This window comes from Oculina patagonica, chromosome 6, assembly GCF_052425735.1.
Source record: "Oculina patagonica isolate OP01 chromosome 6, crgOcupat, whole genome shotgun sequence".
Taxonomy (NCBI): domain Eukaryota; kingdom Metazoa; phylum Cnidaria; class Anthozoa; order Scleractinia; family Oculinidae; genus Oculina; species Oculina patagonica.
Window position 1 is genome coordinate 28602791 of NC_135763.1, and position 27686 is coordinate 28630476.

A 27686-nucleotide genomic window follows, 5' to 3' on the forward strand; every position below is an offset into this window, starting at 1 on the left:
AAGCTTATTACACGACTAAGGTAGACAGAGGGCCAATATCTAAAATCAACCAATCAGATTGCTCCATTGCTGGTCCAATATTTTTAAGTATTGGGTCGAGTATTGTTTCGAGTTGTTCAGAATGATTCCACGCGAATAAGTGGATTAGGATTCTTTTACTAACGACCAAAATATCCAGTGGGTCCTTAGTCAGAATCCCTTTCCTTTTTAATCTTTCTGCTCTACTCTTATATCTATAAAAGTTTTTCTTATCGAAGACAAACGAGATTTTACCCTGTTGCAATAGCCACGAGTCGCGCTCAAAAAACAGTTTTAACTGTCTGCAAAAGTTGTTGTAACTGGCAAGCTTTACTTTATTTTAGTAAACATGTACTCAAAATCTAATTTGTAATCTTAACTGAGTTCACGATTGTACTATAACTAGATTCCGGTATGCCATGCCGAAAAGGCTTTTCCTTCTAATCGAACTTTGCTGTGGTGCAAAACACACTGTGGAAACGATAAAACATCGAAAATAAAAACGAATTAACTGACATGATTTGTTCTGTGTTGACATTTGTCACCAATTTCTTTATGAGTTCTACACTTATTTCAACGCAGAGAGATTATCCGCATTTTTATTAGTTTCTGCCTTAGCTCGCCTAGTGCACTTAATAACTACGGAACATTGCTTCCAAACGGATTTTTTTTTAATGATTGCATTTTACTGCAGGGTAAAACATTATCAAACTTATCTACGACAGAAAGTGTTTTCGTGTCGCGTTCATCGCCGTCTCGCACTCTTTGTCAGCCCTGATCAATTTGTGTCCAACCAAAAGCTAAACGCAAATTAGAAAGCAAACTCTGGTCAAAAAGACTTAAATATGGAGGTGAACTGCTGTCTATTCCGGGGAAACAGACAGATGAACTAAGAGGATTACAACAAACCTGTGCGAGTGCTTTGTTTTTGGCGAACGGCAGAGGCTTTCCCGCTCACGCAGGCGGGCTTCGCCCGCATTTTTCTCGCCCGCGCTAATCCCGCCAGCTACGCAGGCTACAACAAACCTCATTTAACCGGTTTAAAGGGACGCGTCCTGCCGAAAAAGCACAATTTCACTCAGCTTATTTCCACGTTTTGTCGCCAAGCCACTGAAGTTGGAGAAAGAATGGAACCCGGGAGCGAGATAGTAGTGAGGAAGGAGAAATGGATACAGTAAAATGTGATAATTGACAAGATGTCAGAAATCACTTGCCCCGAGTGACCTTCTAGCCGTTTGTCTGCTAGAATATTATTTCTGCTCATCACTTAGCAATGATTCATCCGAAAAGAAACAAGTAAGCAAACAAGCTCCAGGCCAAATTGGAAAACACGTTATTTGCCAAATAGTCCCTTAAACGTCGCTTTACTTTGTACCCCACTGAATGACAGTTGCATGGAAAATGCTGACAAAACGTTTTCAAATTTTTACTTTATTGGTTCACACTTTGATCATTACAGAATTCGTGGTTATAAAACCACCATGCAGTGTCTTTTTTAATGATACAATTTACTGGCATTTCGGTATATTATCACACGTTATTTTTTTCAGAACATTTTGATATTCTGCATCAGCCAGTAAAGTATAAGCTGCCGACTGATCGATACTTATACCTAATCGTACCTTTTTGGTACGCTTCGGTAGCATATCAGGCGAGTTTGGTGGAGCCATGCGTCTCGCCAAAATACCCATGGCGAGACCAAACGAGCCTGATATGCAGCAAAAGCGTACCAAATAGGTACGATTAGGTATTTACCGTACCCAAAATACCGGTTATATTTATCGCTCTGTTGAAGCCATGCTTGCAAGGTACGTACTGCAAATTGTGTTGACTTGGTCTTCAACACTTTTACCAAGTTCCTCTTCTGCCTTTTTTTTCACACATTTGTTTAGAGTTTCATTCTCTAAATTTTCAAAATCAAAATTTAGCGAAAAATTTGGAAATTCCGACTCCATTTTTCAGTCTGAATGTCTCAGTACTTATCGGCAGACATCGCGCAATTGGCGAGCGCGCTCAAGGTTAGTTTTGGCGGGAAAGTTTTTCTCTTTTCACGACCGCTAAACGCCGCCAAATTTAAATTACGAAGTTCTGTTTTATTGGTAAAACCTCTTTTCAATTCATCGTACAGTAACACTACTTTACTTCAAAGTGACCGTGATATGGTGGCATATCAGGTCAGTGACTTGATATCGTAGGATATCAGGACAGTAGATCGCGCTTCTGATTGGCTACTTGCGAATTTGGGTACGGTAAATAAAAATACTGAAAGACCTCTAACTGTTACTATCTATAACGACACACCAGACTCTTGCACTTTGCATCAAAAAGCCATATTACAGATCGATACAATGAGATATGGTCACGAGAAATTTAAGAGCTGTTTTATAAAGAAAAGATAAGAAGGAATTTTTTGTGGGTATTGGTGAGTTAAAGAGTGAAATCCCTAATCAGTATTTGCATCTTCGTGCCCCAAAGCAGACTTTTGTCGACATTTGGAGGAGCAGCCAATGAACCACTTGTGACGTCATCGATTTGCACATCAGCGGATTTTTGTGATACGCAACTGACAAAGATAGGTTTGACCTTTTCACAGAATTATTCATTTTGTATATTGGTTGCATCCTGACAGAGCTAATCGAGAAAGACACGATCAGTTCTTGGTGCAAAATCGGTGCTTAAACAGGGCAAAACACCTGTAATTGATCAAGGTCCTCTTTTCAGGGTTTACCAATGATTACATCAAAACTTTTTTGGCCAGAAGGAAGGATGCGAAGAGTCTAAAGGAGTGGGAATAAGAAAGCCGAGAAAAGGGAAAGAAAAGGGGGTAAGAAAAAAATCGGAACGGTTTCGCGAAAAATTTGGCTTATGCGCATGCGCCAAAGTGAAATACTACAGATTTTTACATGGATTCTTCATCAAAATTTTGCTGCAGTGTGAATTAAAAAGTGCTTTTCTAGCAAAGTTTAGGGAAACTCACAATCACCAAAACTTCAGTTAAATTACGGTTGGAAAAACGCAATTAATCTGTCGAGCCAATTCGGTTGTGATATGGCATCCTCGTTCGGTGAAAGGGGTAATAAATTCAGGGGCCATAGCTCCTTGGTCTCCCAAGGATTTCTGGTTTTCTCCTGGTTTCCTTTTTCATCTCCCCGCACCGCTCGCCAAGGGTCTAAGGGATTACCGGTAGAAATGCGCGGGTACATTCGTTTGAAAGCTTCAAAAGCCTTGACGTAGTGCCATTCATCGCCACATTTCCAATCCTTGTGACCTGAAGAGAAAAATATTAGATACTAAACATTTGTTGTAGTGTGAGAGTTGTTCTAATTCTGAGGATAATAAAATGTGTTTATTACAGGAAAGATGATCGTTTATAATTATTCGTTTCTCTCACGATGGAATCGCTTTGAGTTGTTGATCGGGACGTTTCGACTTTAATACTTCTAGTCTTCATCGGGCGATGAGGTCGATTGTTAACGTGTCGCTATTTGTATCATGTTGACTTGTTGTTATTGGTGCATTTTGATCCACATGATTCTCAACATCCCCGCTTACGATTTGTCACTTGGCTTGGTGTACGACAAGAGCCCCCTCCACCCCCCCCCCCCCCTCCCAACCTTTCAAAACGCTCCGCCGTCTCTGAACTGATAGCAACGAACCAACATGCTACAAAAAGCGACACGTAAACAATCGACCTCATCGCCTGATGAAGACTAGAAGTATTGCAGTTGAAACGTCGAGTTTAACAACTCAAAGCGATTTTATCGTGAAACAAACGAATAAACGTTTATCTTTCGTACTTACACCACGATGAACAATGAACACATCTTTAATAACATGTTTTTGGTCCGTTTCGGCGGCATATGAGGCAACTTTGGTCGAGCAATAGTCAGTCGTTATTTCAGTTATTTGGGCGACCTCGGTCGAGCCAGAATAGACATGGCGAGACCAAACGAATCTAATGTACCACCGATCCGAATGGTCATTTACGTACCCAAATTCAGCTCAAAATCCGTCAATATCAAGTCAAAAGCTTAGGTTTCTAATTAGCAAGTTCTGAATTCAGGTATGGTAAAGGCCGTCTCGTGGCAGTTCAATGTGGTAGAAAATATCACCCATTAAAGTGTCTCGTGTAAGTTTAAACAATCAGAACAATTGTAAAAACATAGCTTGTAGATATGTTTACTCCCATTAAAAGCCTGCGGGACTGACACTCACTAAGGCTTTTGTTATTACCTTCAAATAATTTGTCCACAGTTGCTCTTCCTATCTTTTCTGGAACTCCTTCTTCATGAGCTGTCCCCGGATCAGCGTCTTTGTCTTTAGCCTCCGGATTTTTCATGAGCTCTTTAAACCTTCTCAAGGCGCCTAGGGCCTCGCGGCGTTCATATTCGAGAATATCTGGAAACGAAACAACATCACGCTATAAATAGGCTTTCTGCCGGTAAAAAAAAGGCATGTTGAAATCCACCGAGGCCAAGTTTGTTGCTCCGGGCATTTGGAGTAAAATTTTATGGTGGTTTAGACAGCCTGATACAATGTTAAAAAGAGGGGCTGACATGATTGGAGAGGCAATTAGGAAAAACTTTATTCCCATACTACTTTCCATGCATTAATATTAAAAACCTTATAGTGATATTACGTAGAGTGGGAATTTTGGCAAAACGTTTATCTTTGTATTCATTTGACGGTGTTCATTACTAACGAATCTGAATAACTTACGAATCATTATTACTTACGAATTTCCTGGATTCCTTCTTCATCTCCCTGCCCCGCCTTTAAAACATTCAAGGGCTGTAGGTTTTTGGTTTTCCTCTGCGCTCGTGGGTTATCTCCCCCAGGGTTCTTGGTTTTCCTCTGCGTTCGTTCGTCAACTCCCCCCTGGTTTGTGGTTTTATTCTGGGCTCCTTTGCGAACTCTCCTAGCTGGTTTCTCCTGGTTTGGTTTTTCATCTCCCTGCACAGCTCGCCAAGGGTCTAGGGGATTACCGGTAGAAATGCGAGGGTACATTCGTTTGAAGCCTTCAAACGCCTTGATATAGTGCCATTCATCGCCACATTTCCAATTCTCGTGACCTGAAGAGAAATAACTGAATATTAAACATTTGTTGTAGTGTGAAAGTTGTTCTAATACCGAGGATATGTTTGTTATAGTTACCTAATTGATTTTTGGTGCGCTTCGGCGGCACGTGAAGCTAGTATGGTCTCGCGCATGGTCGTCGTTATTCAGGGACGAGTCTGGTCCAGCCAAAATAGCCATGGCGAGACCAAACGAATCTAATGTACTATAAATGCGTATCAAAAAGGTACGATTGCGCATTTATGTACACAAAAAGGAGAAGCCACGAGCCAAGCGGCCCACACTGCCGGAGCTTATCCCGGTTTCCGTAGCATTAAGCAGCTAGGAATATTTCTACTCCCCCTGAATGGGATGCTAGTCCATTGCAGGGTTCCCCCCAGCTTATGTCGCCGGTACCCATTTACAATACAATACAATAATACAAACAATACAATACAATACAATTTTATTGTCCATACGTGGGACGAGGTCTCCCTCAATGTCCGAGCAGAGCTCATGTATAAAACGTAGGACTAAAATTAAAATACACTTAAGTATATGCTATTAAAAATATAAAAAATTTATCCCACCCAATTAAAAATAGAATGAAAAACAAGAACAAAAACTAATACCACCCCCTCCCCTTACCCCATACTGTATAATTAGTTTAAATCAATGGATCAAGTGATAATATATATATATATAATATATATAAACGCACAAGGATAAAAAGATAAAAATACATCAAAGGGTTAAAATATAAGTAGATCTAAGTAGATTATACACCTGGGTGGAGAGAGGCACATGAGAGTAAAGTGTCTGCCCAAGAAACAACACAAGGACCCCGGCCGGGGCCGAACCGGACCGCTCGATCCGGGGTCCGGCGCCACCATTAGGCCACCGCGCCTCCCATCATTTATGTACACAAGTTTAGCCAAAAATCTGTCAATATCAGGTCAAGGTTTCTGCTTAGCAACTTCCGAACTCAGGTACTTAGTTTTTCTAACACTATTAAAAATAATTACGGCCCTTCTATCTACTTAGATTTAACAAGAAGGAACCCTGAAAATGAGAATAAGCTGTCACAAAAGGACGAAAAGGTAGATACGACAATATACCTCGCAATGAAAAACTATGCAACTCTGCAAGCAAAAATGACTCACTTTTTAGATTGCCCAGCTTATCCAGGACGAGCTTCCCTAAAATAGAATCCGAACTTTCATACTACGACTACTACCACGCGAACCTCACCTGACTACTTTCAGTCGAGAGAAAATCCCATTCACCACTCAATATGATTTCCCTTTTCCTTGCTCTTTCTCATAAATTATATATCCGAGCCGGCAGGACGGGCAGACCCAAGCAGGCTGCGCGTATGGAAAGAAAGCGAAATACACAGCTGACACGCGGGGAGGGAGCGACCGCGGGCGGAACAAGGCCAGACGACGATCCTCAGGAAATAACCGCACGCCAGCCACTGACGCCCCCCGCTCACCGCCGACACCCCCCACGCTCCAGCCTATCACCCACGAACCCGAGCTTTATGTGCATACTGAATCCTATGTAGTCATGCAAATAAAGCTTGTTGTTGTTGGTACTTTTTTTACTCCTACCTTCAAATAATTTGTCCACTGTTTTCCTTCCTATCTTTTCTGGAACTCCGTCATAATAGTACTTGATCTTTTCGACTTCACCGCCATACTCAGCAGTTGCCGGATCTTTGTCTAGATCAGCGTCCTTGAATATGAATTTAGCCCCTGGATTCATGAGCTCTGTAAACCTTTTCATCGCGCCTAGGGCCTCGCGGCGTTCATATTCGAAGTTATCTGGAAACGAAACAACATCACGCCATAAGTAGGCTTTCTGCTGGTAAGAATCATGTGACCTCTTTTTCATAATTATATATATATCATGAGCTACGGCTTAAAGAAAACCAGTTATGAAAAAGACATGCTGAAATTAACTGAGGCCAAGTTTGATGCTCGGGCATTTGGAGTAAAATTAGATTTAGATGGTTGAAAATTTTAGCGGAGTTGCTTAATTGAAGCAAATTAAAGGGATCAATATATGGTCGATAAAATAGGTTTCAGCAATAGTTGAAACAAAAAAAAATTGAGTTCAACTTTAATAATGCTTTGTAAAAAAAGAGGGGCTTACATGACTGGAGATGCAATTGGGGGAAACGTAATTATCATACTACTATCAAAGACGTAATATTAATAATAATAATAATAATAATAATAATAATAATAATAATAATAATACTTTATTCAAACACACACAAATTGTATCTGAAAAGGAGGACCACGAGGTATCCCATTTAGGTCCCCTAACTAAAATTACAATCTAAAATTTAAAAATTTCTATTGCGTAAATAATGAGCAATTTAAATTTAAAAAATTAAAATATCTATTAAGTAAATATTAACAAACCTAAAAAATTAAAAAACTATTTCGTAAATAATTAACAATCTAAAATTTAAAATCCGAAATATCTAAAACATCTGGTACTGTGGCATATAATTAATGAATCTTCATCCACTTTTTAAGGTTTGAAAAACCTAAGGTGATAGATACTTCGTAGAGTGGGAATTTTGGTAAAACGTTTATCTTTATATTCATTTGGCACTGTTCATTACTTACTGTGCATGAGAATGTTGTCTTTAACAGAGCATTGCTTGCACACCACCACCACTGTTCCACAAACCACAAGCGCGACAAGCACGACTCATGCCCAGACGTGCGAATGGCTCTTCTCCTCTTCAATTTTCTTCTCCATTTCTTTCATTTCCAGCTCACTTGTTTCGTTGCCTTTTGAAGGCAACGGCCCCAGCTTGGCACAGAGGTAATAATCTTCTTCCAGAAAAGCTACAATCAGCCAAACAGCTGGCCCGACGCAAGCTTTTAATAGACTCGGAATTAGCCGAGCGATGAAATCGCCTTTTCGGTGGTATCGCCTTATGTACCGCCTCGAAGTAAGCTTCCAAATTTCGCCGATAACTAGCACGTTTACACAGAAGAGGATAATAATTGGGCCGAACAGGAAAGTGTAGCCATACAGCCGGTAGTTATTCTCAGGGCAGTTGAATGCTTTGGCGTTCAAGAGATGCTCAAGACCGCCCGTGGCAGCTGCTACCAAGAGGTTTCGGGAAGTTACAGAGTTGTTTTGAATCAGGCTGATGGCGTTAAGACCTTTCAGCTTCGATGCTTTTTCTCCAAGTTTCAGAGCTTTAATATTTCGGAACCACTTGAATATTCCTTTCCCCGTGTCTTCTCCATCCTTGTGACCTGACGATCCTTTCGGATCGCCATCTTGTTTTTTGTCATCCTTTATTTCTTGACGTTCCAGATCGTCTTCGTTGGTGGCAGACATGACATAGAATGCTATGGGCAGCCTAAGAAGTACTTTTCCTTCAGAAAGTCAACGCAGTCTAAAATGCTAGCCCTATTATTCTGATATTATAGAATACACCCGTCTGTGTCATTGGTTGCTTATATGTTCAACCATCTGTTACTATTACTTCCTTTCGGAGTTATTGTTTATGGTTGATGAAGGAGAACACGCGTGAGCTAAGCCTAGCTGGTTTGTGTTTTAATCAACACTTAGGTTTATAGTCACGAATGTTGTTCATAGCGTTAGATAACATAAACTCATGAGTTTATGTTCTGCCTTATTTCGGTGTAGTTGTTCTACCGAATTAATAAACCCCTTCAATATTGTAGTCGGAGTAGCTCTCTTCTACACGGACCTTAAACATTACTAAACATTCTTGTTAACATTGTACCACTGAATACTTTTGTATCTGTTTTTTCTGTGTTCCCGTATTTTCTACACTCCGCATTTTCTACACTCCGCAATCCGCACTCCTCGTTTTCCACCGAACCCTTTTTTAGCAAGAAATGTGAAATTTGCGGTCACTATTCTGGAATGTGTCCGATTTTTAGCAAGAAACGTAAAATGAAAATGTGTTTTGAGTAGTCCTTTAACAAGAAAACCGTCTGTCTGATTCTTGGTTACTTATAGGCTCAACCGTCTGTTACTATTACTTCCTCTCGGAGTTATTGTTTTATCGTTGAAGTAAAATATCATTAAAAATTTCCTGTCAGCATTGTATCTTTTTATGCTATTGTATCTGTTGTTTTTTTGTGTTCATAAGTTCTCTCATTGTTTTACCGGAAACCAAAAACTTTGCGGCAACTATTCTGGAAATGTGTTCCTGTTTTTAGCAAAACATTCGCTAAAGCGAATAAAAACTGGTGTGTACAAAATTATTAGAATTTCATTCCTCAAGTAACTTTCATCCCATACCATAAGGCATACGACGTCGCGTCAGCTATATGTAATTATAAGCAAGCTCCTCAAGGATTCGCACTCGAAAAGTAGGTTCCTAAAGAAGCCCGGGATGAGACTCAAAAAAGGAGGCTCTATCCCGAGGTCCAATCCCTTAAGCCTGGTTTTCACTAGCGACGCAAGCACAAGCGAAAGGATAACAGCTCTCATTTCACTGTGAAAACGGCTTCGACTCAAGCAAAAGCACAAGCGCAATGCATTTTGATGCTTGTGCTTGCGGCGAGCATAAGTACAAGGATCAAAATTTGTCCTTTTTTGCGTGATTTCGCTTGTGTTTGCGCTTGTGCTTGCGTCGCGAGTGAAAACCAGGCTTAACCCTTTCATGTGCCAATGTTGACGGGAAGAAAAAGTAACCCTTTCGTATACCTTCGCTGGGGAAATGGTACAGTCGAATCCATGAACCTTCAAGGGAAATCGAAAAAGGTTCGAGATATCGGGAGTTCGAGTTACTGAGGGTTCGAGTTATCGGGATTCAACTGTACTTCTTTTACAAACCGACAGATGGGATACTACATATCTTTTCTTAATTTTTAACTCGAATAACCCCTTAAAATACAATAAATGGATTGACTTTTCGCTGGGTCTGTTCTTAATATTTTGAAAGTTTAAAATTTACTTAAATGGCATAATTCAATGATTCCAGTGGATAATAAGTAGCAAAAAAAGTTGCGAATAAATAAATAACAGTGGTGATTTCAAAAGGGAACAAAAGTTCGGCTAAACTTCAGAATACCCGGCCACTTTTTTGAGTCTTCTAATCCTGCTACCGCGGTCCCGAGGTGGCCATAATAAATTCAGTAGCTGATCACCGTGGTTTAGGAAGGCACTGCTACCGCAGTCCCGCAGTCCTGAAGTCGTTGCTTACCTTGTATAAGCGTCACGAAATGTTAACATGTTCTCGTACTCCGATATAAAGGTCGCTAGTGCAGTGAATATCTGATTTCCGAATAATTCTAGTTTTTTTTTAAAGTTGTGCATGAAGCGTGAACAATTTAACGTGTAGTTTTTCTTTTAAAACCTCAACGGTTCTGTCTGTTACGTGTCACGTTTGACGTCGCCCCATACGATCATGTTTTATTCACGAACTATCAATATTTTCATGATTTGCCCGCTTACTTCGATGGAGAGGAGAAAAGATGACAAGACTGGAAAGAATTATCGTCCAGGAGTCGCTTTAGAACAAGATTTTCCAATACTTGATTCATTTGTCCGATGTGTCACGTTTTCAGATAAAGCCTAGTAACAACTAACAAGGACAGACAAATTACACTTATTCAAATTGCAATTATTTATTACCTTATAAATCCTAACAAACAGTTCACACAAATATACCATTCGCGCAATAACGGTTGTGGAAATAATGTTCTCATTTTGCTAGTGCCTAGTTTAGGGTTCTTAATTCGCTGCATAAATTTTCTTCACATCATTCAAAAAAACCGCGAACAAGTCCTCGCCTCTATGCGTATATCGCCACATAAATTCGGCCAAATAAGTTGAAAACAAATGTTTTCGTACTCCGAATTTCGGAAGTCTGCACTTTGCATGCCTCCAATGTCCTTCTATTTTATTTGTATGATCACCTTCTTCATTAACAAATTCAATCGAGTGGTTCACTGTTCGGTGTTCATAGCCATGCTTGTCAAGATTAGTGTAAGCTTTCCAGCAATCGGATACGATAATTGTTCCTGGTGCGATCCATTTTTCAATTATAGGTAATAGTGTTCCTTCGTCCCGTTTTTCGACTGCCACAAGAAAAGACTTCCTACTGTCCTCTTCAATTCCGCCAAACACCCACTGACCTTCCACGTGATGCCCTCTATGATACTTTCTTTTTCCAAATTTGCTCTCGTCAATCTGCACGAACTTGCCTTCTCCTCCAAGTTTTTCGCTGTTTTCAAACATAGTGATTTCACAAACTTCCCGACAAAAGCTGTCCCAGTCAACACCAGTACCTTCCGCGAGCCCCAATTCATGTTTAATTTGAGACTGGTCAAGATCTTGGCACCACCAGTAGGTCAACTTCACAATCTCTTCCAACGTCATTTTGCTTTTCTCGAACCAGCTACCTTTCCTGATCGATATCTCTGCTTTGTGCCTTTCCCCTTTTACCTGCTTCCTGCATTCCCACTTCAATAAATCTGAACGATCAGCACATCTTGTCAAGGTCATCCCTTCCTCGCACATTGGACACAATCGTTCCTTTGCTAACAGACCTTCGTCCATTAACCAGTGAATAAACATCTCTTTATCCGTCATTAGGCCCACTAAGTCATCATAACGCCACTTCTTGTGTTTGTCGTTGCGGCCGTAGCTTCCTGATTGAGAAATACCGCATTGTGTTGCACGATCCTCCTTTTTCAATTTTGGAATACTTGCGCAAGGCGTAGCCGTTGGGTGAGGTCGTTTTGAACCGATCGCAACTTGAACTGCCTTGTCAACCATGCTTCATGCACTTCCACATTAAACAGAAAAAAATTGCCTGTACCAAATGCTTTCTCGGACGGCCCTCGTTATGTACAGCTACATGCATAACAATTATTTCACAAATACCGCTTCTTTCAATAAACAATTCATTCACTGAAAAGTTAAATGAGTGGTTGTAAGGGTTAAACCGCAGATTAAACAATACTTTACACAATAGATTTCTTCCACCTTGTGTGATTTATCACAACTTTACGCAAGGTTAATTAACTATTGAACCAAACTCTTTTTATTTACCGCCCGCCCCTTTTTTTCTTGTTTCTTGTACGAAGGCGCGCAAAGGGAACGAGTAATACAACAATTGGCATTCTTTCATCGTCCCTGCATGCTCATTGCATGATACCAAGAAGTTTTCCCCACCCATGCGCCTTCCCACGCGTCCATTCATACGTTTAGTTTCCTCTTTTATTATTAATTTTTTTACACAAAGAATACACCGCCACACAATACAAAACAAATTATAAAGTGTTCCAAATCCAATAATAATTCATTCAGTTTATTGTATTGACAACGCGTCCCTTTCATCTTCAGTTCATTTTCTTCCCTTGCATTTTGTTAGTAACGAATAAAAAAATTATTCAAAACCTACAGGCACTTTCAATCACGCTCAGCCTGTCATTTACACCTTTCAGTTCATCACTACTCATACTACAATATTATTTCTTCAAACCAACAATTTCTTTTATCACGTAACCCACTATCAATATGCTAATTATAAAGTCAATGTTCCCAAGGGGTACACACTCCTAAGATAGACTTGCGCGTGGCCTACAATTGGTCAAAATTCCAACTGACGGCATCTCTTATCAACCGTCACTTCTATTGCTTCTCATTTGCGATCAATCTATGACATTCGTTACATCTGATCTGTCCTAAACCATGTATGCGCTTTCGAAGCTTTCCAAACAAAACGAGCAAACCTGGGTCAATCTCCAGAAACGGCTGAACGAGGTTCAGTTTTCCTACGAGAAATTATTTACAAACCAAGACGTCCACCGATTCATAAAAAACAAGGCAGTCTCTGTTGGAAGCTGCGAAGGATATTTCATACCTTCACTTTTAACAACAACTGCCTACCTCCTTGCATCGAAACACTGCCGCGTTCAAACATTAACGCACAGCCAGCCCCTAAATCTCTTCACCATCTTTGTTGGATACCCTGGAACAGGTAAATATATCGTGAGTTTTTCAGAAAATTCTTTGAGTCTAATCTTCTTTAAATTGGCACCTTTCCTCAAAGTTGTCACAGGCAATTCAGTCATTAATACCCTTGTCATTTTTGTATCGTTACAGGAAAATCGTCCGCAATACAACACGCCGCCCAAGATCCCTTGGAAGAGTTAGAATTAACTCCTTCTATAATAAGCAAGAGCACATCTTCAGGACTAGTTAAACTCCTTGCCAACATGAACAAAGGAATCATTCTATCACCCGAAGTCTTCGACATCCTCAACAAACTCATGAAGTCTGACGAGGACAACGCGACAGGCGACGTCCAGCTTCTGTGTAAATTATTCTCCGGGGAAAGATGCAGCTATCACTATTCCACGGAGGAATCACGAGTCATCCCAGCCAACACCCCATTTAGCATCTTAGGCGCCACACAGCTGTTGAACGTCGCGAAATTGATAGCCAAAATGGACCATGGTCATGGTTTGGTCGACAGGTTCCTCCTTGCCTTCCCGCTAGCATTCCGTCCGACGCTCACCGAAATGGAGACGGCAACTAACTACCTAGAAACCGAGGTGGTCGATGACTTTCAAGAGTGTTTTAAGAATGTCTACGACCATGGCCAGCTGCACTTCACGTTTGACGAGGACGCACAGCAGCTACTAAGACACAACATCGATCAGTTTGTGGCAGAGGTGAACGAAGCCATCAGAGAAGTCAAAATGCCCCCCAAATCTAAGATGCCGGAGCTGGTCCCAAGGATGGCCGCAGCATTGCACGTGTTGAATCACACAATGAATAATCTACTGGCCGGTGTTCCCGCTTCGCTTCCGCCCACAGAAATTTCAAAAAGTACTTTGGAAAATGCCACAGAATTCGTGCAACATCTTGAGACTCAGAAAGGCATTCTGTGTCAAGTAAGTTAAATTCAACAATTTTGTAATCGTTTGGTTTTATTAATCAATATTTACGCTGTCGCTATAACCGTCTTTATAATATAGATAGGAGTATACGCGCCCTAGAGTATAAAACATAGAAATTCATGTTTTATTGTTTTTAGTCAGCTTTCCTCGAGTACTTCGCGCGCTAGAGTATAAAACATAGAAATTCGTGTTTTATTGTTTTTAGTCAACTTTCCTCGAGTACTTCGCGCCCTAGAGTATAAAACATAGAAATTCATGTTTTATTGTTTTTAGTCAGCTTTCCTCGAGTACTTCGCGCGCTAGAGTATAAAACATAGAAATTCATGTTTTATTGTTTTTAGTCAGCTTTCCTCGAGTATTTCGCGCGCTAGAGTATAAAACATAGAAATTCATGTTTTATTGTTTTTAGTCAGCTTTCCTCGAGTACTTCGCGCGCTAGAGTATAAAACATAGAAATTCGTGTTTTATTGTTTTTAGTCAACTTTCCTCGAGTACTTCGCGCCCTAGAGTATAAAACATAGAAATTCATGTTTTATTGTTTTTAGTCAGCTTTCCTCGAGTACTTCGCGCCCTAGAGTATAAAACATAGAAATTCATGTTTTATTGTTTTTAGTCAGCTTTCCTCGAGTACTTCGCGCGCTAGAGTATAAAACATAGAAATTCATGTTTTATTGTTTTTAGTCAGCTTTCCTCGAGTATTTCGCGCGCTAGAGTATAAAACATAGAAATTCATGTTTTATTGTTTTTAGTCAACTTTCCTCGAGTGCTACGCGCGTCGTTCACGCAAGGAACGCGAGCGAGAGAGTTTTCTTTAGAAGATTTTCCTCAACAATGTCCTCTTAAATCGTCTATTCACGCTTGAAAATTGTGACAACAAGTAAGGTTTACGAGAAGATCCGAAGGAACAGCTTTTCTGGAAATTTTACGCCTTGTACAAGTCGAACGAATTAAGGGGACGGCTGTCATCGAGGCTTCTTTATTTGTTAAGTAAGCTTGGTCGTCACCTGCAAATTTTCATTGTTCGCGCCATCAGTTCTAAAAGTATACGCCTTTGAGCGAGCGCTTTCTTACTGCATGTTTTCTCTTTTACAAAATCAATATTACGCCATTGACTGCCAGCCAGCGTGGCCTATAAATTAAGTACAAACATTCCAATTTCAATTACTTCATTTTTGTCACGTCCATTTACAAATATAGTACTTACGCGAAATGAATCTACCGAGTTACACGTTACAACCCTTATCGGTTGCTCACATACACTAATACCCTTTTTTTCTTTTAAAATTATAGTTCTTAAAAGACCTCACCAACGCAACCTGTGACAAAACCATTGAGCAGCCAACAATTGACACGGTAAAAGACAACGTTCTACTCGCACAAGGTCCCGTCGTCTCCTTCCGCAGTTTTAAACACGGCAAACGTTCAAACAAAGCCATAGCGGAGCCGGAGTTCAGTAGCGCCACCAAGTCACTTCAAGAAGATGGTTTTGGCCGTGTAGTGGAATTTAACATCCCAAGATCCCGCGGCAAATGCAAAGTGTTCGTGAAATCCAAACCACAACAATGGCCTTCAACTACATCAGTGAGCAGTGAAGAATTTGATAATGCTTTCGCCAAGGGAATTCACTGTGACATTTCGCAACCAATGCGTGTGTTTTTGCAAAGTAATAATTACATTTAGAAGAACTTTTAAGAACGTTGCTTAAATAGGTTCCTTGCCTTCAAATACGATATCGATTGCATTATCGATCACTTTAATCGAAAAGCGGGTGTAATTGTAACCAAGTTATTAAGATTCTTTCCGTTTTCATTAGCACGTTTTGAAGAAATGACGAGTGATGCCATCATTTAATCAAAAGCCATTGATATATAACGTTTACCAAAGGATTGTGACAATATTGTAGTCAATAGTATGGTTTTTTCTTATAATCACTTTTCCATTGTCATTCATTAGACATTGCGTTACATTGCTTACCATGTTTTTAATAATACGATTTCAAAATGGTGACTTTTCATCACTTACATGTAAATAAACATTGCAGAATTTACAAAGCAAACGTCTCAATGTTAACATGTACTCGTCGAGTTCGCACATGAATATTCCTCGTTCTTACATCCATGAGCCGAAACAAACGCGCTACACACATGAATATTCTTCGTTCTTAAATCCATGAACCCAAACAAACGCGCTACACACATGAATATTCTTCGTTCTTAAATCCATGAGCCGAAACAAATTCTTAAATCCTTGACCAGAAACAAACGCGCTACGCACATGAATATTCCTCGTTCTTACATCCATGAACCCAAACAAACGCGCTAAACACATGAATATTCTTCGTTCTTAGATCCACCAGAAACGAACGCGCTACGCAATTGAATATTTTATTTCATTATTCACCCACTTCGGGAGTGCGGGACTGCGGTAGCAGCAGTTCAACACTTATTACTTAAAGTCTTAAATGACTTCGGGAGTGCGGGACCGCGGTAGCAGCAGTTCAACACTTATTACTTTAACTATTAAATGACTTCGGGAGGGCGGGACCGCGGTAGCAGTAGTTCAACACTTATTACTTAAAGTCTTAAATGACTTCGGGAGTGCGGGACCGCGGTAGCAGCAGTTCAACACTTATTACTTAAACTCTTAAATGACTTCGGGAGTGCGGGACCGCGGTAGCAGCAGTTCAACACTTATTACTTTAACTCTTAAATGACTTCGGGAGTGCGGGTCAGCGGAGTTGCACAACAAAATTTCTTTTTTGCTCACTCGACTGCGGTAGCACGGGAGCACGGGAACATAGATTAGTGGACGAAAAAAATTGGCCGGGTATTCTGAAGTTGCTCCAAAAGTTCTGCGAGTTCTGTCACTAACTTAAAAGGTCCCTCAGTTCGACGCACTCCTCTCGGGAGTTGAGTTCAGGTTTGTGTTTTTGAATATGAAATGCCGGGTCGTTTTCGCGCACAGTTATTTTCACATCGATGCTGGGGCTTCCGCTGTCATGTGGCCTTTGGCACGTTGAGAGGTGTTTTTTGACGGAGGAATTGTTTTTGGTGAGATGTTCTCACACGCGATCATCTAAAAATCGTGTGGTGCTTCTAATGTACAGTTGCTAACATCCATTGCATGTGAGTGGTACACAGCGTTTCTCTATAGACATTAGTCGGTACTTGAGATGGGGCAGTTGGCTCCAGTGCTTAAATGAAAGTTTTCGCTACAGTAACTTTGTATATTTCAGCTTGTGAAACCCCTACCCTTTATATACCTACAGCATGAAAAAGGAACCCTCAATATCAAGGTGTTTCTTTTCCCAACGGAGTGACTTGCATTTATGTTAGTGCTAGTGAAGAAAATTTAGTGGTACATAAATCTCGGCCGCAGTTGTTGATTCTCTTTTTTCTGATAATAATAATAATAATAATAATAATAATAATAATAATAATAATAATAACCAGGGTAAACCCGTCAGCAAAAGCTGTTATTAATGGGTGCTCTGGGCAACCAACAAGTAACAAATCAAGCCTGTCGGCTTGAAAATGTGTTGATATTGTATTCAACTGCTTTGAATACTAAGCACTGAAGTATTTAATGTTGCTGCAGGGTGCGGAAACTGCACCCTGATAAAAACAAAGAAGCAGAAATAAGCAGGCATGACACAGCACAAATGACGTTGCAGCCAATTTTATTATAAACCAACAAATCGTTATACTCTCTTGGCTGACTCGTCTAGAGTACTCGAAATGTTTCACTTCGTCTGCAGGCAAACAATAAATTCAATGCAGAGTTTGATGTACACACTTGGTTTCAAAAGCAGAATTAAGGGCCTAAAGTGCTGACAATCTATTTCGGGGGCGTTGCACCTGTGTTTTTGCGTCGCGCGCAGACAGGTAAACTTTGAGGACTACAACAAACCCCGTTTAACCGGTTTAAACGTCGCGTTACTTTGTACCCCACTGAATGACAGTTGGACAATGCTGACAAAACGTTTTTAATTTTTTTTATTTTCATTTGTTCACACTTCGATCATTACAGAGCTCGTGCTTATGAAACCACCAGTGGTTTTATTCTGAATGATACAATTTACTGGCATTTCGGTTTATTATCACACGTTATATTTTTTCAGAACATTTTTATATTCTGCAGCCGACTGATTGATACATTAAAATACTGAAAGACCTCTAACTGTTACTTTCTTTAACAACACACCAGACTTTTGCACTTTGCATCAAGAAGCCATATTACAGATCGATACAGTGAGATATGGTCAACACGCAGTCAGCTATGTTGCTAACAAATTAAGGCAATGTATAGAGACAATACTATTTGTAATCACACGCTATAGTTATTTCAGCACTCTTTCACACTTGATAAATCGTACACCCTCTCGGCTCTCCTCTGCAGAGGCCTCTTTTTTTCGTACGGGCTGGGAAATGGGGAGAGGTAAAAAGTAAGCGCGCGGAGCCTGGTTTTGCCTTTTCCCCTCCACTGATAGAGCCTCTGCAGAGGGGAGAGTCATGCATCCCGTGTTCACTCGTGCGAGCGTTCACGATCGCTCAGCACGATAAAAATGACAGATCATATTACATTACGAGCAGGATATCTCGTACAAAAAATATCTGCACGTTCCTTACATGTTAAGTAATAGTAATTGGACTGAGTGGAGTACAATTCAGGGAGTAATCGGGCGAGTAATTTCAAAATCGACAGAGCGCGCAGAGCGAGGCCGATTTGATATTACGAGCACGATTACTCTCTGAATTGTACGACACGAGGTCCAATTACTAATTAATCATATCAATAACAAAATTCGAGGTTAGGAAGTCTTTGAGAGCCTTTTTTGTAAGAAAAAGTCAAAGTAAATTCAATTGGTTATGCAAAAAGCAGGAAAACTGCAAGAAAGAGTCCATTCAAATGCGCGTGATTGACGTGCGAGTGGCGTAGGTGTCCAATTACAGGTATCCAATTTAAAGTTGCTCAAATTGGACACCTGTAATTGGACACCCACGCGTGATCTCTCTGTTAGAAGGGCCAAAATCTAAATCCCGACAACAAGTGTTTCCTTCCTTTTCCCCGTAAAACTATGCTTGGAAACGAGCCCATCTCTTGCATTTTGAATTTTACGGTTTGTTATAATTTTTTAACTTCGTATAATTTTCCATCCGTCTTATCTTCTTATTAAAAATGTAGCTATTTTCACGAAATTTCGTTCTAGAAGGTAACCTGCTTTCAGGTAGACACTTTGATCATCTCCCCATCCTTGCAATACCAAATACAAAAAAAAAATTACGCATGTAAGAGAAATTAAAGAGCTGTTTAAAAGGACAAATATGTAGAAAAGATATTTCAAAGAAAAGATAAGAAGGAATTTTTTTGTCGGCATTGGCGAGTTAAAAAGTGAAATCCCTACTCAGTATTTTCGTTCTCGTGCCCGCCTTAAGAAATTCCGGCAGGAGCTGTAGGGTCTTTATCTCCCAGGAGCGTTGGGTTTTCTTCGGGGCTATCCAAGGGGGTGGTATTATTCTGGGCTCCTTTGCTATCTCCCCCCTTGTTTGTGGGTTTCTCCTGGTTTCGTTTTTCATCTCCGTGCCCAGCCTCTAAGAAATTCAGGGGCTTTAGCTCCTTCATCTCCCAGGGGTTGGTTTTCTTCTTCGCTCTTTTGTTTTCTCCCTCCTGGTTTGTGGTTGTATTCTGCGCTCTTTCGTTCTCTCTCCCCTGGTTTGTGGTTGTATTCTGGGCTCCTTTGCTAACTCCTTGCTGGTTTGGTTTTTCATCTCCCTGCACAGCTCGCCAAGGGTCTAAGGGATTACCGGTAGAAATGCGAGGGTACATTCGTTTGAAAGCTTCGAAAGCCTTGATATAGTGCCATTCATCGCCACATTTCCAATCCTTGTGACCTGAAGAGAAATAACTGAATATTAAACATTTGTTGTGTTGTTTATATGTAACTGTATCTTTTTCGTTCCCTGTCGGCGGCATATTAGGTAAGTCTGGTCGAGCCAGGTGGATTGGCTCTCTAAGAGAAAGCTCAGCAACGCCCCTGGGTATAACTTGGAGCAAAAGCATTAAGGCCTTAGGGATTTGTTTTAGCTATGATACGAATATTCATTCACAAGTAAACTTTTATGACAAATTAAAAGTCATCCGGACACAGACACGGTTGTGGGGTTGGCGAGGCCCGTCACTCCATGGTAAAATTACTATTATTAAATCGTTTCCGCTTACAAAAATGCTGTACACATTCTCAGTTTTGCCTACTCCAGAGGCATTTATTAAGCAACTCAATACTATCATCTACAACTTTTTATGGAACGGGCCCGATAAAATGGCTCGACTAGCAGTAATAAACAATATAGAGTATGGAGGTCTTAAATTAGCAGATTTGGAAAATTCAATTAAATCGTTAAGATTAGCCTGGCTTGGAAGGCTTTTCGCAGAAGGCTCGTCTCCGTGGAAGGCATTTGTAAATTTTCTTCCCAAAGACTTCGGGGGAAAATTTTGTTTCAGGTGTAATTACAATGTAAAGGAATATAACAGTAACTCTACATTTTACAAAGAACTTCTTCTGTGGTGGGCTGATTTTAGAGCAGATTTTTCGATAACACCTCCAATTTCTGAGTCAATTAGTATACTATCCACATTACGTAAAAGCTGGAATTTTAATTTGCCAGCACATGCTATTGAATATGAATAATTTAGAATCTTATAACTGAATAGTGCCAAACAAAATGGTTTGAAACACACAATTTTTTTAGTTTGGACCGGAATATCGTCAGGCTATTCCTCTCGATCTCAAACTTCGAGAGATAAATGTAAATGAATTGATGACATACGATTAGGTATTTACCGTACCCAAACTGACTCAGCAAAATATCTGGCGATATCAGGTCAGTGACATGATATCGCAGGAAATCAGGACATGTACAGTGGACAAGGCTCCTGATTGGCTTATTCGGGTACGGGTATTAGGGTATGGTAAGGATGTGAACAGTACCGGCCCGTTGCAGTTCAATGTGGTAGAAAATATCGCTCAGAAAAGGGGCTCGTGTAACTTTAGACAACTTTGAAATATAACTTGTAGCGATGTTTACTCCGATACCAGCACAATTTAAAAGCCTGACACTCACTAAAGCTTTATTATCACCTTCAAATAATTTGTCCACTGTTTCTTTTCCTATCTTTTCTGGAACTCCGTCTTTGTAATACTTGATCTTCTTCCCTTTGCCGACATACTCAGCTATCACGGGATCATCTTGTGAGGCAGTGTCTGTGTTTTCCATCGTCTGATCCAGTATCTTTGGGGTTAGCCCCTGGATTCATGAGCTCTGTAAACCTTTTCATCGCGCCTAGGGCCTCGCGGCGTTCAAATTCGAAGTTATCTGGAAACGAAACAACGTTACACGCAATAAAAAGGCTTTCTGCCGGTAAGTGTTTCGTGACCGTAAATATCATGGGCTTACGGCTATGACTCAAAGAAAACCAGTAATGAAAATGGCATCTTGCAGTTAACAAGGCCAAGTTTAAGGCTCCAGGTTTTCTGAGTGAAATTTCATGGTAAATTTTAAACCCAATAAACCTTAAACCCAATTGGCTTTAATATACGGTTGATAAAAAAAAGGTTTTTGTAACAGTTACAACAAAAAATGAGTTAACCGTAAACTAAAACTATTAAGCTTTAATAAGGGAAAAAGGTTTTTGTAATAGTCACAACAAAAATGAGTTTTAAATTAATAATGCTTTGTCAGGTAATATAAATACAATGTAAAAAAGGGGGGGGGGGGGGGGGGCTTACATGTTCGGAGAAGCAATTTGGGTAAAAGCAATTTGGGTAAAAGCAATTTGGGTAAAGCAATTGGGGTAAACTTACTCCTATACCACTTTCCATGACAATAATGTTAAAAACCTTAAGGTGATACTACGTAGAGCGGGAATTTTGGCACAACGTTAGCCTTTGTATTTAATTGACGCAGTTCACTACTTACTGGGCGTGAGAATGTTGTCTTTTACAAAGCAGTGCTTGCATACCACCACCACTGTTCCACAAACCACAAGCGCGACAAGCACGACCCATGCCCAGACGTGCGAATGGCTCTTCTCCTCTTCGATTTTCTTCTTCAATTCGTTCATTTCCAGCTCGCTTGTTTCGTTGCCTTTTGAAGGCAACGGCCCCAGCTTGGCGCAGAGGTAATAATCTTCTTCCAGGAACGCCACAATCAGCCAAACAGCCGGTCCGACGCAAGCCTTCAACAGACTTGGAATTAGCCGAGCGATGAAATCGCCTCGTCGGTGGTATCGCCTTATGTACCGCCTCGAAGTAAGCTTCCAAAGTTCGCCGATAACCAGCACGTTTACGCAGAACAGAATCACAATTGGGCCGAACAGGAAAGTGTAGCCATACAGACGGTAGTTATTCTCAGGGCAGTTGAATGCTTTGGCGTTCAGGAGATGCTCAAGACCGCCCGTGGCAGCTGCTACCAAGAGGTTTCGGGAAGTTACAGAGTTGTTTTGAATCAGGCTGATGGCTTTAAGACCTTTCAGCTTCGATGCTTTTTCTCCAAGGTTTTGAGCTTTATTCCGGAGCCACTGGGATATTCCTTTCCCAGTGTCTGACGATCCTTTCGGATCGCCATCTTGTTTTTTGTCATCCTTCATTTCTTGACGTTCCAGATCGTCTTTGTTGGGTGGCAGACACGACAGAAAATGCTATGGGCAGCCTAAGAAGTACTTTTCCTTCAGAAAGTCAACGCAGTCTAAAATGCTAGCCCTATTATTCCGATATTAGAGAAGAAACCCGTCTATTTCATTGGTTGCTTATATGTTCAATCGTGTGTCACTATTACTTCCTTTCGGAGTAATTGTTTATCGTTGACGTAAAACATCACTCAACATTCTTGTTAACATTGTACCATTGTATACTATTGTATACTAGTGTGTTTTAAAGTTCACTTATTGTTTTACCGGAAACGAATCTTTGCGGCAACTATTCTGGAAATGTGTTCCTGTTTTAAGCAAAACATTCGCTAAAGCGAATAAAACTGGCATGTACAAAATTATTAGAATTTCATTCCTCCTGTATTTTTCATCCCATCCCATACAACGTCAGCTATAATTATAAGCAAGCTCCTCAAAGATTCACACTCGAAAGTAGGTTCCTAAAGAAGCCCGGGATGTTACTCAAAAAACTTTGATATGGAGAGGCCCTATCCCGAGGTGCAAACCTTTACCCTTTCCGATACCATTGTTGACAGAAAATGTAACCCTTTCGTATACCTTCGATACGAAAATGAGACCTCTTTCACATACCAACAGAAGCGATACTGTATGCATCTCTTTTCTTAATTTTGCACCTGAATAACCCTTATAAATACTTAGATTAATCGACCGTTCGCTGCATCTGTTCGAGATCTTTTGAAAGTTTCCTTCAAATACACAAATTACAGTTTTCGCTACCCTTTGTATACTTCAGCTCGCGATATCCCGACACGTTATATACCTACAGCATAAAAAAGATATCCTCAAGATCCAGGTGTTATTTCTCCCAACTGAGTGCGATGTATTTACGTTAATGCTAGTGTAGAGAATTTAGTGGTACATAAATCTCGGCCGCAGTTAATGACTTTCTTTATTCTTATGGCGTGTCAGTTTGAAAATTTGTTGATATTGTATTTATTGCTCTTAGAATTCTAAGCATTGAAGTATTAAATTTTGCTGCAGGGTGCGCAAACTGCACCCTGACAAAAACAAAAAAGCAAGGAAACCAAAATCACGATTTGTTTAGTAAGAATTAAATAAGCAAGAATAACGCAGCACAAATGAAGTTTGCGACCAATTTTATCATAAACTAACAAATCATAATTATACTTTCTGGGCTGGCCCGGTCCAGAGTTACTCGAAATGATTCACCTTGGCGAAAGTCTGTAAGCAAACAATACATTCCAGACATTGATGCTGCATTCTTAGTTTCAAAAGAACAAATGCCCTAAAGCTAGATGGCCGCGCTTAACAAGTGCAAGACTCATGTTAAAAGGAACATGATGAGAGATGAAACAATGACCCTTAATCGTGCTTACAAAACAGTACTATTTCAGTTGTCTGCTGACAGAACATTTTAAGAACATGAAAGTAAGATGTAAACAGTTATCTACAAAAAGCAATGCGTTCTTTTGTTTCGTGTTTCAAAGCGGAAAATATAAGAACAAGTTTTACAAGCTAATGGCCCAAAACGGAAGAACCTTGACGTCAGCACTTAACTACTATTTATCAAGCACTTATTAACGGTTCGTTTACAAGGAATATCAATGGCGACTAAATTCTGCCGAAGTTGTTTTGAATAAACACATCATTCATTCATGTGAACTACAGTTGAACCCTGGTAGCTCGAACTTTGAAGGGAAACGAAAAACAGTTGGAATTAGCGGGGTTTTCGAGTTAACTGAGAAAAAAAAAATTGAAATGAAAAGTCCAAAGGAAATGGAAGTTAGTTCGAGTTAGCGGGGTTGTTCGAGTTATCCGAGTTCGAGTTACCGGGGTTCTACTGTATCCATTTTCGTCACAAAATCTAGTCGCAGCGATCAAATTGTAGTCCCTGTGACTACTCGCACGAATTCAAACTAGCTTGCAATCGGGAGACTAGTCACGGGGACTATTTGCATGAAATTTTACTTGTCCCCTCGTGTGTACTGTTTGTACAACTAGCCCCTGCGACCAAAATAAAAAATCAACCAATCAAAAAACAAAGCCGTCCGTCCCTGCAACTAGTCCCTTAGTGTAAACACTACAGGAGACTTTTTTTCTGCAACCCCCCACCCCCACCCCCGAAAATGATAACACTGATTAAAACTTGTCAAGCTAAACTTAGGATATCAGACAAAATTGCAGTTTAAAGTGATAATAATAATACTGCTAGTTTATTGATTAAATGTTTATGGATGGTGGGATCGACTTGATGCTGCTCAGTACGTAACAAAGTAGGTCCGGGGGCATGCTCCCTTGGGAAAATTTTAATTTTCAGAACCTCAGAAACGCTACATTAGGCATTCTAGTAGAAGTTTGCACTATTATAGTTATAGGTGCCATCATACAACCCTTTAAGGTAATTATTTTGAGTGCCCACCACCGTTACGCAGCACATTTTTCCGCATGGCTCCCCCTTTGAAGCCATATGTTTTGGCCCGGTCCCCCCTCAAATCCCACCAGCCTTCCTACACCATAAAAAATGAACAGTTCCTAATACACAATGTTGCTATTAAAAATTAATCAGTATTCAAAAACCGAAAGGTAATTAACACAAAGCCCGAAACAAATCTATAAAACAAACACCGATGATAAGTATGCAAAAAAATCCACCGCTTGAAAACCTCAGTTGAGTGCGCTTTTCTAAATTCTCACCACCCGGTGACGTCACTTTACGTCCTTGCTCTGATAAATCACGGCAAGGAACCAATCACAACACGTTTAGTATCATGGTTATTGTATAAAAATAATTATTTATCATTCTTAAAAAAGTTTTAATTTTGATTCATTCGTCTATCGTATTATTCACAATAAGTAGCTAAACTCAAATAGAAACTCAAATTTTAAACTCAAATTTAAAACTTTAAAAACTCAAATTTAACTCAACTTTAAAACTCAAATTTTAAACTCAAATTTTAAATAGAAATTTAAAAGGCTTACTAAAAAATCTCAAAACTGAAATCAAATTCACGCATATCCCGGATTAGCCATTAGCGTAATTATACTTTGGACAACCGTGCCCAGAAAAAAATAAAGTGATTTTTATAGCTGCATTTTAAGCTACAGTATATTCATGCTTTGGGCCACCTGACTAGATCAGTAGCTTCCCAGTTGTTTTGGGTGTACAGCTACCAAATTTGTCGTAAATAATAGTTTTTATATATACCGTATTTTCTCAAATAAACGCCCCCGGCGTTTATTTCAAACTTGGCTTTGTGAACCCGGCGTTTATTTGAAGCCGGCGTTTAATCGGGGCCCGGCGTTTATTAACGGACTGCAATTTTCTGCCAATTTTTGCAGATTGATTTATTGTAACCGATCTTCGAGACCAAGGGGCAGTTTGTCAAGGCGGGACGATTTTTCTCTTCGTTCGGCCCCGAAAAAGTGTCCCTGGGTATCCAAAGATGATTATTTCCCAAAGGTGCACTATTACGGATTGGACAGTTTATGTTGCAATCACGATTTGTGACAAACAGAATATATTTACCGTATTTACTCGAATAAGCGCCGCGGCGCTTATTAAATTTTTCAAGCCTCAAGTGCGGCGCTTATTCGAGGGCGGCGCTTATTTGAGGGCGGCGCTTATTTAGAATTTGGACGCCACAAAGAATCTCATCTTGACAGTTACTGAAAAGAGCGTCTTGTGATTATCAGTATTTGTCTCTTGCTGAGACAGAAGTGACGCTAGCTATCGCGCCAAAGTTTGCGGCCTTCACAACATTTACAGAACTACATATTGTAAGAGTGTTGAATAGAAAAGCTAATGGGAGAGCGATAAAACAATCACTCATAACTGCAAAACATTGCTTTTGATGCAAAGAAATGGTTTTGTAGTGCTATTTTTAGTTTAACGGAACTCCTCAAATAAGCGCCGCATCGGGACTGCGGCGCTTATTCGGGGGCGGCGCTTATTAACTTTTTTGTCCCAAATGCGGCGGTTATTCGAGGGCGGCGGTTATTCGGGGGCGGCGCTTATTCGAGTAAATACGGTACTTGTAAGCTTGACCTCAAATAAACGCCGGTACCTCGAACAAACGCCCCCGGCGTTTATTTAAAAACTAGCAATTTTGACCCGGCGTTTATACGAGGCCGGCGTTTAATCGGGGTCCGGCGTTTAATCGAGAAAATACGGTATATATTTTAATCATTGTCAGCTTTTTATTTTTAGCAAAAATAAAACTTCTGATGTTTTTTGTTATTGTTGTTGTTGCTTTTGGTTTACTCACAAACCAACACGACTTAAAAAACGAAATTTAGCCATGTATATAATTTTAGCTATAGTATAGTATTTTTTAGCATAGTTACAGTATAGTTCAGCATTCTGCTACGCAATTTTTGCTAGTTGTGGCTTCATGGCAAGTCGTCATATTTTTCACATAACGAGTACCTTGCCCGCCTCAGACAAATGTTGTAAAGCTACACCGATACGTCCCTCCATGGTCACTGCAGTTCCTGTTATGAAGTAGCCAAACTCTTCTTCGTGGATGTGAATGCTACGTACAAAATCGCCATCTTTTGTGTATACCATCACACACAGGCGGTCTTTTTCTTGTTCTTTGCCAACGACAACGATATGTTCAGTTTTACGGTGAAATGCAATCTGAGGATAGACACACTCTTCCCTAAGTTTTATCACGCTAAGAAGATCGCCGTAATCACTGAAAATGGTAACATGGCCATTATATGCGTCGGTTACCATTACACGGCCATCATTAGCAGCAGTGATATCCTTCGCTTTGCATAATAAGCCTTCTCCAAAACTGCGAACAAACTGTCCATCAGCCTCATACCGGTCAATCACACTATTTATCGGACGCTGATGCTGCTGCTGCTGCTCGTGCTGTTGTTGTGTTTGTTGCAGTTGCTGTAAAAAAATCTGTTGTTGTTGTTGCTGCTGTTGTTGTGTTTGTTGCAGTTGCTGTATCTGTTGTTGTTGTTGTTGACGCTTTGGGTTTCCTATCA

At 40.2% G+C, this 27686-nt stretch overlaps 3 protein-coding genes and 1 pseudogene across 4 annotated transcripts; 1 reads left to right on the forward strand and 3 right to left on the reverse strand.

Moving 5' to 3' along the window:
• Positions 1-3017: 3017 nt before the first annotated feature.
• On the reverse strand, positions 3018-9172 carry LOC144657988 (uncharacterized; annotated as a pseudogene). The gene is made up of 5 exons (XR_013571633.1): positions 7716-9172; positions 6687-6899; positions 4755-5090; positions 4252-4416; positions 3018-3286 (listed from the first exon to the last, which is right to left on the reverse strand). The product of XR_013571633.1 is annotated as an uncharacterized LOC144657988 (transcript).
• Positions 9173-10762: 1590 nt separating this feature from the next.
• LOC144656394 (uncharacterized) lies at positions 10763-11506 on the reverse strand. Its single transcript, XM_078516615.1, has one exon. It carries the CDS (start codon positions 11464-11466, stop codon positions 10819-10821), a length of 648 nt encoding a protein of 215 aa, XP_078372741.1. The 5' UTR covers positions 11467-11506; the 3' UTR covers positions 10763-10818.
• Positions 11507-13059: 1553 nt separating this feature from the next.
• LOC144657989 (uncharacterized) lies at positions 13060-15677 on the forward strand. The gene is made up of 2 exons (XM_078518320.1): positions 13060-13991; positions 15288-15677. Exons 1-2 carry the CDS (start codon positions 13311-13313, stop codon positions 15675-15677), a joined length of 1071 nt encoding a protein of 356 aa, XP_078374446.1. The 5' UTR covers positions 13060-13310.
• Positions 15678-21907: 6230 nt separating this feature from the next.
• Positions 21908-22643, reverse strand: LOC144657991 (calcium homeostasis modulator protein 6-like). Its single transcript, XM_078518321.1, has one exon. The coding sequence runs from the start codon at positions 22641-22643 to the stop codon at positions 21966-21968; it is 678 nt and encodes a 225-aa protein (XP_078374447.1). The 3' UTR covers positions 21908-21965.
• Positions 22644-27686: the final 5043 nt, after the last annotated feature.